Consider the following 12,347-nt stretch of genomic DNA (forward strand, 5'->3'; position numbering starts at 1 on the left):
AAATAAATGAATAAAGAACTTCACATTATTACTTTAAGGCCTAGTTCATTTTAGTAATTTAGTCTGATCCAAATCGAAGTTAATTTGGGTAGAGTTCAAGAGGAAATCCGAACCATTTCAATATAAGCGTAGTACGACAAAATAAGGAATTTGATCTCATAGTCATTGGTAATGCAACAAGGCATTACGTGTTTCATGTGTGAAAAATTATGTCCAAGTTGTTATTGGATATACATCTAATACGGAGTATGAAAAAAGAGAGACATACTTGCAATACAATTGTTAGGTCCGTCCGTATGATAGCATGCTAAGTTGAGGCCAACTCAACGGCTTCATTAGAATTGGAAGTATAGTATATTTCTAATACCAGTTTGACACCCGTGCGTTGCAACGATTAATTAACTTAGTTATAATATTATATTTTATGTCTAATTATTTGTTTACAATGATTAAAATATCCTGTCATAAAAAATTCAAAAATAAAAAAAAACTAAAAACCCTAATGACAGGCGATTTTAAGACGATCAAAAAGACGACTTTCTGCCATTGTTAGGGCTTGATTTCTCTTCATTATGGCTCGCAACTCTGCAACTAAATCAAGGAAAAAGCAATCTGCTAGTAGCAAACGTCCAAGTTCTAAAAAGAAAGCAAGTAATAGCCGTAATGGAGGAGGAAAACAGGGGCCTTCTGATGATGAAGTGTTACGTACTAAGCCCATGCATGAAGTCAATGGGGTTCCTGGCCTATCTTTTGATGATGCTGAGGAGCCAACAGAGAATGTTCAATGGATAACAACACGTGGTAAGAAGCCTGTTGATAATACTTTGAATGTTCAGAATATAGTAGAGACCTCTGATAAGATAGATGTACCCGTGACTGTTCTGGATGAAAACATATTGCAATTTTCTCCTGAGGATGTACAGGAGGAGGTTGACTATTGGAATCAGGCAGTTGTATGTTTTGTTTTAGGTGCAAACCCACCATGTGAGGTCTTGGAGGGATTTGTTCATAGAATTTGGAGTAAGTATGGGATTGATAAGATTTCGTTTTTGCCTAATGGGATTTTTCTAGTAAGATTTAACTCAATGCAACAGAAAGATGAAGTCCTTAAAGCAGGGTATCACATGTTTGATAATAAACCATTAGTGGTTAAACCATGGCAGAGTGACGTGGATCTTCTCAAGGAGGAGGTAAAGGTGGTGCCTGCTTGGATAAGATTATATGGCCTACCTCTCAAATTTTGGGGGAAGTGCTTTCCTAAAATAGCTGCTTTGGTAGGGCCTTTTGTTAGGACTGATCAACCTACTGAAGCAAAAACCAAACTGGGATATGCACGAGTGATGGTGGAATTGAAAGTGGGGAATAAGTTTCCAACTAGTGTGCAGTTTAAAGATGAGAATGATAATCTCCTGAAGGTTAAAGTGGAGTATGATTGGAAGCCTAGTATATGTCTGAAGTGCAAAGGCATGGGGCATGAAACAAATGAATGCAGGAAGACTCAATCAAAGAAACCAACACAGCCTGTGGTTAGAAAGGAATGGAGACCTGTGCCATAGGTTGCATCAAAACTTTCAGAGACTGAATTCCCTATCCTAGCAAGTCCAATTACTCCAGGTTGCACTGTACAGCAACCTGAGGAGAAAGGGGACAGTGACTCTGAAGATGAAATAATAGATTTGGATGCAATTGAACAGCAACCGAGTAGTATCAAGCAAACTGGTGACCCTCCCAACCAACCTGTGCCTCATGAATAATATTGGCTTTTGGAATGTGCGGGGTCTTAATAATGTAAATAAACAGAAAGTAGTTAAAAATTTTATGAATAATCAGAAGGTAGGTCTCTTTGGCCTGCTTGAGACTAAAATAAATGGTGGCAATGTGACTAATATAGCTCTCAATCTGTTTGATGGTTGGTGTGTTACCACTAATAGTCATACTCATAAGGGTGGAAGGGTGTGGCTGTTATGGCAACCACAATTATTTGATGTCCATGTTCTGGAGTATAATCCTCAGTTTGTTCATGCTCAGATTACTGTTAAAGTCAGTGGGAAAAGCTTTCTTTTAACTTTGATTTATGCTTTTAATGAGGGGAAGGATAGAATTGACTTGTGGAGGTGTTTGAATAAGTTTGCCACTACCGCACCTGGACTATGGGCTCTAGCTGGAGATTTTAATACTGTTCTAAATCCTGAAGAAAGACTAGGAGGGCAGACTAGAGATGAGGATATGGATGCTTTTGTTGACTGCATGAATGCTTGTGGGATGATTGATATACAGGCTACAAGGGCTTTCTATACCTGGACGAATAAGCAAGATGTTGAACATAGAAAATACAGTAGACTGGATAGATTTCTAGTAAATAATGATTGGCTAAGTGTGTATCCAGAAATGGTGGGTCATTTCCATCCTGAAGGACTCCTTGATCACAATCCATGTGTTGTTTCTAATAAGCGGTTGGTCGCCACAAAGTTTAGGAGCTTCAAATACTTTAATATGTGGGGAGTGCGGTGGTTTTATTCTAGGATCAAGGAAGTATGGGATAGTACTGTGAATGGCACAAGAATGTTTTGCATTGTTAAGAAGCTGAAAGGATTAAAGAATGTGTTTAAAGGTCTGAACAAGGAATGCTATTCTGATATTGAAGTCAAGCGAGGAGGCAGAATCGATTTTAGCCGAGATTCGAGTCAAATTATGGGTGACCCTATGAATTCTTATCTTATCACCAGGGAGAGGGAAGCTATGGAGAATCTTAGAGTTTTGACCAAGGCCAAATATAGTTTTCTGCAACAGAAAGCTAAGATTAAATGGACTGATGATGGGGATATCAATTCAGCTTATTTTCATGCCAGCATAAGGAGAAGGTGCATCAGGAATACTATTATCCAGATTGAGGATCAGCAAGGTAATGTATGTACTGATAGTCAGAGTATTCAGGATGCCTTCTTAGAGTATTATAATGGACTACTTGGTAGTAGAAAGGCAATCGAGCATGTGAGAGGCTGCGGTCCTTGAGTTTGGGAAATTTTGTACAGAGGAACACATCTCTATTCTGAATAAGCCAGTGCTTTATGAGGAGGTCAAACAGGTGGTCTTTTCCATTCCTATTGATAAAGCCCCTGGTCCAGATGGATACTCAAGTGGATTTTTTAGGGACTCCTGGGATTTGGTTGGACGTGTTGTAGTTGAGGCTGTTCAAGATTTTTTCAATACAGGTCAACTGTTAACTCAACTGAATGCAACAAACATAAGCTTGATTCCTAAGTGTAAGAGACCTACATCAGTGAAACAGTTCAGACCCATTGCCTGCTGCAATGTACTTTACAAGGTTATCTCTAAACTTCTATGCAATAGGCTTACACTAGTATTGCCTGATCTTATCCATGAAAGTCAAGGGGCTTTTGTACAAGGTAGGTCCATTATTGAGAATGTTCTGATATGCCAGGATATAGTACATCAATACTCTAGGAAAAATGTATCTCCCAGATGCTTATTCAAAGTTGATTTGCAAAAAGCCTATGATATCTTGTAGAATGGGACTTTGTGGCACAATTGTTGGTTGACTGAAGTTTCCTAACAAATTTATTGATCTCCGATGGCTTGCATAACAACTACTTCCTATACCTTGGTCTTGAATGGAAGTAACTTTGGGTATTTCAAGGGTAAGAGGGGACTCGGGCGGGGGTGATCCAGTTTCTCCTCTTATTTTTACTATTTGTATGGATTATTTGACAAGGCTCATTGCCTATGCCACAGCCAGATGGCCATTTCATTATCACCCACAGTGCAAAGGAATTAAGCTAACTCACCTCATGTTTGCTGATGATCTTCTGATGTTTTGCAAAGGAGATGCCCCTTCTATTCTCCTCCTTGTTAAAGCTTTCACTTCCTTTTCTAATGCATCAGGTCTGCAGATGAACAATGCAAAGTCAGAAATCTTTTTTAATGGTATGAATGTGGACTTGCAAACTGATATTCTATCAGTCACTGGATTTCAGGAAGGAAAAATGCCATTTAGGTATTTAGGGGTTCCAATTCAGCCAGGGAAAGTATCAAAGAAAGAGTGCAGCAGTCTTGTGGAGAAATGGTGACAAGGATCAGAAGTATTGGTGCTAAAAAGTTATCCTATGCTGGTAGGGTTGTACTTATAAACTCAGTGCTTAACACTTTGTATAACTACTGGGCTGCAATGTTTGTCATTCCTAAAGCTGCTATTAAGAGAGTTGAGGCTATATGCAGGAACTTCATGTGGGATAGTTCCACTGAATACCATAGAGTTCCTTTAGTGGGTTGGGACAAAGTAACCATGTCAAAATCTGCAGGAGGACTTGGGATTAAAAAAGCCAGCACTTGGAACATTGCTTGATTGGAAAAGCTGGTGAATTGGTTATATGTGAAGGTGACAGGCTCTGGATTAAATGGATAGATAATGTTTATCTCAAAGGAACGAACTGGAATGATTATACACCTGCAAATGACTCTACTTGGACTTGGAAGACTATATGTAAGGTGAAGGAGCAGCTTAAGAATGGATTCATTGATAATTGTTGGGCTCCTCATCAAAAAGGTTATACAATTGGCAATGGATATGAATGGCTTATGGGAACAACTCCTACTCAGCATTGGACAAAAATAGTTTGGAATGAATGGAATGTGCCCAAACATTCCTTCAATTCCCGGGCCGATAATGCAGGTGGATGAATACTAAAGCTAAACTCTTTACTTATGGATGCTGTCAGGATGACTTGTGTGTCCTATGTGTTGAACAGTCTGAAACTATTGAGCATCTGTTCACTGAATGTAAGTTCAGTTGTCAAGTTCAGAAATATGTTGAAGATTGGATTGAACGTCCTTTCCCCACTGATAGTGAGCTCCGAATGTTTGGCGAAAGCAACATGAAATGGAAAGCTCTAGCTATGGTGCTGTCTTGCTACAGGTACACAGTTTGGTTTCAACGTAATCATGCTCGAACTCAGTTCAGTGTTATGAGACATGTGATAGTGGCAGAACGGATGAAGATGGTGGTCCAACAATAAATTCGCAGATTTATTGATCGTAGAGGTGGACAAACTGAGTTGGATGCAAGGACTTGGGTTGGTTTCTGTTAATAGAAATGCTGTTTGTTTCTATTTGTAGAAAGCTTTTTGGTCCTTTTGTAATTGAATAAGTTTTTTGAAATATATATATATACACTCACATTTCACCAAAAAAAAAATGATTAAAATATCCTTTTTAAATAAAATAAAAGATAAATTACTTTGTTAATGAAAAAAGTTGTAAGACATAATATTTGTATTTTATTGTTGTAACCGAGTCGTGCCGTTAATACAAACTCTTATAAGAGCTCTAAGACAATACTTGAGAGACTCAAAAGATTTTGGATTGATACCTAAGTTCAATGATACTCTTATTTATAGTCATAAGATCACTTCACCTTATGATAATCTTTTAATGTGGGAAATTCAATTATTTATGTACCTAATATATTCATCACAACTACATGGTTACATTATTTTTCAATGTGGGACAAATAATATACTTAGAAATACACCATATTTTTTGCACCTAATTCGACATCCAACCCGATTTGATAGTGAACAAATATTATACTATCTATTAATATCTGTACGTAAATGATATAAAACCTATACTCTAATGATAACATTTTTTTTACCACGAATCTAATTATATAATTTACATAATTTTTTTTACGATACTTTTTTGCTAAATGAAATGTATAAGTTTTTATATAAATAAAAATCATAAATATTATCGTGGAGAGAATTATACAAACTTTTAAGAGCTTCCAACGATACCTCCTATTTGTAATAATAGAATCACCCCATCTTATGCTAATCTTTCGATGTGCGACAATTCTACTATATATATATGTAATATATTCACCACACTTGCATTATTTTTCAAGGTGAGACAAATAACATACTAAGAAATACACCATCTTCAATATATTCACCTCATTCAACCCAAATTCCGAATACGGGCAATTGCTACTTCAATATATGTAATAATTATATACCATCTATTAGTATTCGTACGCTTTTTTCTATTTTTTATCATAATTAAAATATGTGAAATAATATGAAATTTATACTCTAATAATAGCATTTTCTTACCACCAATCTAATTATATTATTTTCGTAATTTTTTTATGATACATTTTTGTCAAATGAAATGTAAAATTTTTTATATAAAAATTTTAAATATTGCATATAATATAGGAAATATATATTGTATTCTAATTATAATATATATATATATATATATATATATATATATATATATATATATAATAGTTTTTTCGAGCGATCTGAGAGTGTCCACATCATCAAAAATTAATTTAGGAAAGTATCATAAATAATAATTTTTGATGTAAAAAATAAAGTGGAGAATCTTTTAATTATTATAATATATATTTCCTAATTTTTTTTTTGGTGAAATGTGAGAATATATTAATATAAAAAAAAGTCTAATTACAAGAGGATATCATGCAACAGTAAACATCAAAAAGCCTTAGCTAACCAAGACAAATATGCATACACATTCTTTTGCCTACACATGCTGCTAGCACACTCCTAGGACACCCCATTTTGCCAGCCATTTCTTCTCAGTACTCGAAACAGGCTTCGTGAGCTTCCTTCTGATTCTACTCTTGACCTCCTCAATGATATATTCAGCTACTTTCTCTGGTTTAAGCAACACTTGTTTCATTCTGGCACTATTTCTTTGCATCCAAACCTGATAATAACATGCAGTTATCATCAGGAATTGAACTTTCTGCTTCAGGCTTCCTTTAGATGACAGCATACCCATGCTGCTGTTAGTCTGCAGTGGGAATCCACACCAGTTCTCCATCTGGTGTATTACCTTATGACTGTATCTGCAATAAAAAAATAGGTGTTCCTGTGTTTCAACATCATTGCCATAGATCAAGCAGCAATCATCTGTACAGTATCTTATTTTGCATAGTTTTTCCTTCACATTCAAACCATTATTCATGATGATCCAAGCAATAATGGTATGTTTGGGTATGTTCCATTTGTTCCAAACCAGAGGCACCCAATCTTGCTTAGGCTGTTGAACCCTAAGCCAATCATATCCACTTCTTATGGAATACCCTTTAACATCAGCAGTCCACTGTCCATCAGATTATCCATTTTTCATCATTTCCTTGACTTTGCATATGTTCTTCCAAGACCAAGCAGCATCAGCAGGAGGCACATACTCATGCCAATCCCTTCCTTTTAAATATACTTGATTGACCCATCTAATCCACAGTCTATCAGCCTTCCCATAAATCCAGTCCACCAATTTGGCCACTGTTGCATAATTCCATAGCTGTGCTTTCTTAATTCCCAGACCTCCCTCTTCTTTAGGCAGTGTAACCTTATCCCAAGCAATAAGTGGGACTCTGTGATACTCAGCATTGCCATCCCATAAGTAATTTCTGCAAATGCCCTCAATTGTCTTGATAATGCTTTTTGGTAACAGAAATATGCTTGCCCAATATGAGTAGAGAGTATTAAGAACTGAATTGATGAGTACTACTCTACCTGCATAGGAGAGTTTTCTTGCCCCAAGGCTCCTAATTCTTCCTACCATCTTCTCTGCTATAGTATTGCATTCAGTCTTAGTCAGTCTGCCTGCTTTGATAGGGACTCCAAGATATCTAAATGTCATAGCACCCTCCACAAACCCTGTAGCCTGTTGTATATCCTCTTTAAGCTGTTGCCCAACTCCATTGTAATAGACCTCAGATTTAGAGCTGTTCATAGACAGGCCAGAAGCTCTAGAAAAGGATGAGAAAGCCCTGAGTAATAGCATTATAGAAGCAGCATTGCCCTTACACAACATTAACAGGTCATCTGCAAACATCAGGTGATTCAATTTGGATGCCTTACAAAGAGGATGGTATTGGAAAGGCCATCTAGCCACAGCATAATTAATCATTCTAGTAAGGTAATCCATGCAGATGGTAAAAATAAGAGGAGAGATAGGGTCCCCTTGCCTCAACCCTCTTTTGCCTTTAAAATAACCAAAACTACCACCATTGAGACACAGAGAGAAGGATGTGGATCTTATGCAAGTCATAACTTTATGAGTAAAATCAGAAGGAAATTTCAGGCCCTGAAATAATTGCTCAACAAAATCCCACTCCACTGTGTCATAAGCTTTCTGGAGGTAAATTTTAAACAAACATCTTGGTGACACAACATTCCCGTTATACATCTTGACAATGTCCTGACAAATAAGTATATTTCCTAAATTGTATTCAAGTGATATTTCCAATTTTTATATCAAACTTTTACATTTCGCTTGGCAAAAAAGCATCGTTAAAAAAATTATTAAAATAATATAATTAGCTTCGTGGTAAAAAAATGATATCATTAGAGTATAGATTTCATATTATTTGCACATATTAAAACTTCTTAGTATGTAAAATTGTGTAATTTTTAGTATATTTTGTCCCACATTGGAAAATAACGTAGGTGTGGTGAATATACTACATATAAATAGTATAATTGTCCCACATCAAAAGATTAGTATAAGGTGATGTGATCCTATGATTATAAATAGGAGGCATATTTGGAACTTATGTATCTATTCAAAAATTTTTGAGTATCATAAATATTATTTTAAAAAGCTCTTAAGATTTTCTATCATTATCTACGATATGATATAAAACATAAAGTGGAAATCATTGAGAACTATCCGGGAAAGAGTTAAGAACATATATCTAATGATCGAGACTAAGTGGTTTTACCTTCAAAGAAAAATAATATGTATACAATAGTGGTTTTTTTAAGAAGAGACATGTACTTCTTGGTATGTTATATCTTTCAAATTGAAAAATAATGTAGGCATGATGAACATACTACGTCTAAATAATTAAATTATGTATCTCACATCGAAAGAATAGTATATGGTAGGGTGATTCTATAAATATAAATAGGAGGCATCCTTGAAATTTAGGTATTAACCAAAAATTTTTTGATATAAAAGATATGTACTTTTTATGTTATATGTTCCACATTGAAAAATAATGTAGGTGTGGTGAATATATTATGTATAAATAATAGAACTGTCCCATATATATACATTTTCTATATTATATTAAAGTGATGTTTATAATTTTGATATAAAAACTTTATATTTCATTTGACAAAAAAGTATCGTATGAAAATTATATAATTAGACTGTGACAAAAAACTGCTATCATTAGAGTGTAGATTGTATTGTATTTTCTCATTATTAAATCGAGTTGATGTCAAAGTAGGTGCGAAAAAAAATGGTGAACTTAGTATGTTATTTGTCCTACATTGAAAACTAATGTAAGTGTGGTGAATATACTATGTATAAATATTAGAATTGTCCCACATCGAAAGATTACCATAAGGCAGGGTGATCTTATGATTATAAATGTTAGGCCTGAAAATTCGCAGATATCCCAGGATGATATTCTACCCCGACCTGACCATCAGGGTGTCAGGATGTCAAGCTACCAGGACGCAAGAAGACAGGCGTCAAGCCACGGAGAGGACAACGGTATAAATATCAGGACGATATTTGACCAGATGACTATATTATAGACAATATTCGTGCAATAATTGGAGCATTAATGGAGAAGATTTAGCAATAAAGGACAGCAATTAAGGGAGCAATAATGAGCATTAAGGCGGATAATCAAGACAGAATATTAAGCATTAATTGCAAGATTATGTAGCCGTTCAGCATGGCTATATAAGAAGCACTTAGAGATCATTTGCAACACACAACGCAATATAACACATACTCTAAGATACAATTCTCTCATACAATACTTGAGCTATTTTTCAGTCCATTGTGCTTATTACTCAATAATATAGTGAAATCCTCTCCTGGCTTGGTGCCCGTGGTTTTTTCCCATTTAAGCGTTTTCCACGTACAAATTCCTTGTCTTATTTTTACTTATTTATTTTTGCTTTACTTTTCTTATTTCGTACCCTGCCCTGCATATTCACAGATAAGTTCGAGCTAGTTAACCCTACCCTGACCCGATTTCGCTTTGCGCAAAATCCATACAAAACAACTGGCGTCCACCGTGGGGCATCTAGCTCTTTAAAACCTTTTTTCCTTATCTTAAAAAATCCAAATAACCTACAAAAAATGGCCCAGCCTACCATCGAAGAACAACTAAATGCAGCCCTCCAACAAATAGCTGAGTTAGAAAGCTTGAAAGACAAAGTAGCCTAAACTGAGGCTGAAAGCCTTCAATTAAGAGAATCTGAGTCGGTTCTGAAACAAAAACTGGAAAAAACCCAAGGAGCAGGCTCTAGATTCCAGCCAGGAACACCATTTGCATCAATTATCAAAAACATTGATTTCTCCAGCTTTGGGAGTCCCAGTGGCTCTAAATTTATCAATGTTGATGGCGATGGTGAGCCAAATAATAACAATGAAAAATCTGATGAATCTGCAGCAGCTATCATGATGGCAGTAGTCCAAGAAATCAAGAAGCTAAATGAAAAATTCGAAAAAATACTTGGAGTCCCTGCCAGTTTAGAAGAAGCTGCCCCTGATAGCTATGCTGATTCCCTTTTATAGACGAAATAGCAAAAGTGGATCTGCCTATAAAGTTTGTGATTCTGTCTATGAAGATTTATGATGGGACCACGGACCCACAGAATCATGTAGCTCTCTACAAACAGAAAATGTTAGCTGCATCTATCCCCAGTGAGTTCAGGCAAGTTTGCATGTGTAAGGGATTTGGAACAACCCTGACCGGACCTGTTCTGCAATGGTACATCAACCTGCCAACCGGGAGCATCCATTCTTTTGCCAACCTGATCAACAACTTCAACCAGCAGTTTGCAAGTAGCAGGGAGTTGGAGAAGTGGTCCAGTGATCTTTACAGGATTACACAGAATCAAGAGGAGACTCTCAGGGTATTCCTTGCCAGGTTCAACAAGGAAAAAGTGTCTATTCCCATATGTGACGTTGGAACAACAGTGGAGGCATTCAGGCAGGGGTTACTTCCTCATAGTGACCTATACAATGAACTCACTAAGTATCCCTGCCATACCTTCGAAGATGTCCAGGCTAACACCCTTGCATATATCAGGATGGAAGAAGACAAAAGCTACAAAGTCGGAGCATCCAATGGACCAAAAGATTATGAAAAGAGCAATAGGAAGAGCAACAAAGGAAACAATTACAGAGCTACTCCATATTTTAGGCCAGACCATTCAAAAGTCAACCTGGCACATGAATATCAAGGTAAGGCTAAAGTTTTCCCGCCTATTTCCGAGCATAACTTCAGTGTTAATATTGCAGGATTGATCCAAAGGCTTGACAACATGGGAGCAGTAGACAGATGGCCCAGGAAGGTGGAAAATCCCAACCCTATGAGAGACCACTCTAAATGGTGCGAATTCCACATGGACATTGGACATACAACGGATGATTGCTTCACCCTGAGAAAAGAAGTGGCCTACCTGTTTAAATCCGGATATCTAAAGGACCTGATCAGGACGAAAGGCAGAAACGCAGACCAGGGCAAAGAGAACCAGGAGCATAAACAGGACCACAACCTTACTCCACAACCCCCAATCTATGAAGTAAAATTCATATCCGGTGGATCAGAAATTTGTGGCCTGACTAGTTCAGCAGCAAAAAAGATAGCCAGGACGCCAAGGACTACATCACCATGCAAACCGGATCATATTCCGACAATCACTTTCAGTGATTGTGACCTGGTAGGAATTCTTGATGTTCATCATGATGGCCTGGTAATTTCTATGCAGATTGGAACCGCAGTGAGGAAGATTCTAGTGGATGGAGGCAGCTCAGTGAACCTGATCATGCTTGATGTACTGAAAGCCATGAATATTGGTGAAGATCAAATCACCAAGAAATCCAGCATCTTGGTAGGGTTCAGTGGAGAAACTAGAAGCACATTGGGAGAAATTCACCTTCCAACTTATGTTGAAGGAGTCTCATCCTATGAGAAATTTGGAGTCCTGGATTGCTTGTCATCCTACAATGCGATTCTGGGCAGACCCTGGATCCATAATGTCAAGGCTGTACCATCAACCTATCATCGGGGCATCAAGGTTCCAGCGGACTGGGGCATAGCTACAATCAAAGGAGAACATAAAGCAGCCCAAGAATGTTATACATCAGCCTTGAAGCCTTCCAAGGCAGGTAAGTCTCTTGCATAGCAACTACCGCACCCTGTCAAGAGCACTTATGTGGCACCATCTAGGATGGAAACATATCAGGTAATCCTAGACCCTGAGTATCCTGACAGGTATGTTGACAGGTATGTTCTAGTAGGATCTGACGCCCCAGAT

General features: G+C 37.0%; 1 protein-coding gene across 1 annotated transcript; it reads left to right on the forward strand.

Moving 5' to 3' along the window:
- The first annotated feature begins 3,632 nt into the window (after positions 1-3,632).
- Positions 3,633-5,033, forward strand: LOC141619419 (uncharacterized). Its single transcript, XM_074436432.1, has 4 exons — positions 3,633-4,084; positions 4,135-4,286; positions 4,397-4,632; positions 4,737-5,033. Exons 1-4 carry the CDS (start codon positions 3,633-3,635, stop codon positions 5,031-5,033), a joined length of 1,137 nt encoding a protein of 378 aa, XP_074292533.1.
- Positions 5,034-12,347: the final 7,314 nt, after the last annotated feature.

The sequence above is a fragment of the Silene latifolia genome, chromosome X (genome assembly GCF_048544455.1).
Source record: "Silene latifolia isolate original U9 population chromosome X, ASM4854445v1, whole genome shotgun sequence".
In the NCBI taxonomy this organism is placed as follows: domain Eukaryota; kingdom Viridiplantae; phylum Streptophyta; class Magnoliopsida; order Caryophyllales; family Caryophyllaceae; genus Silene; species Silene latifolia.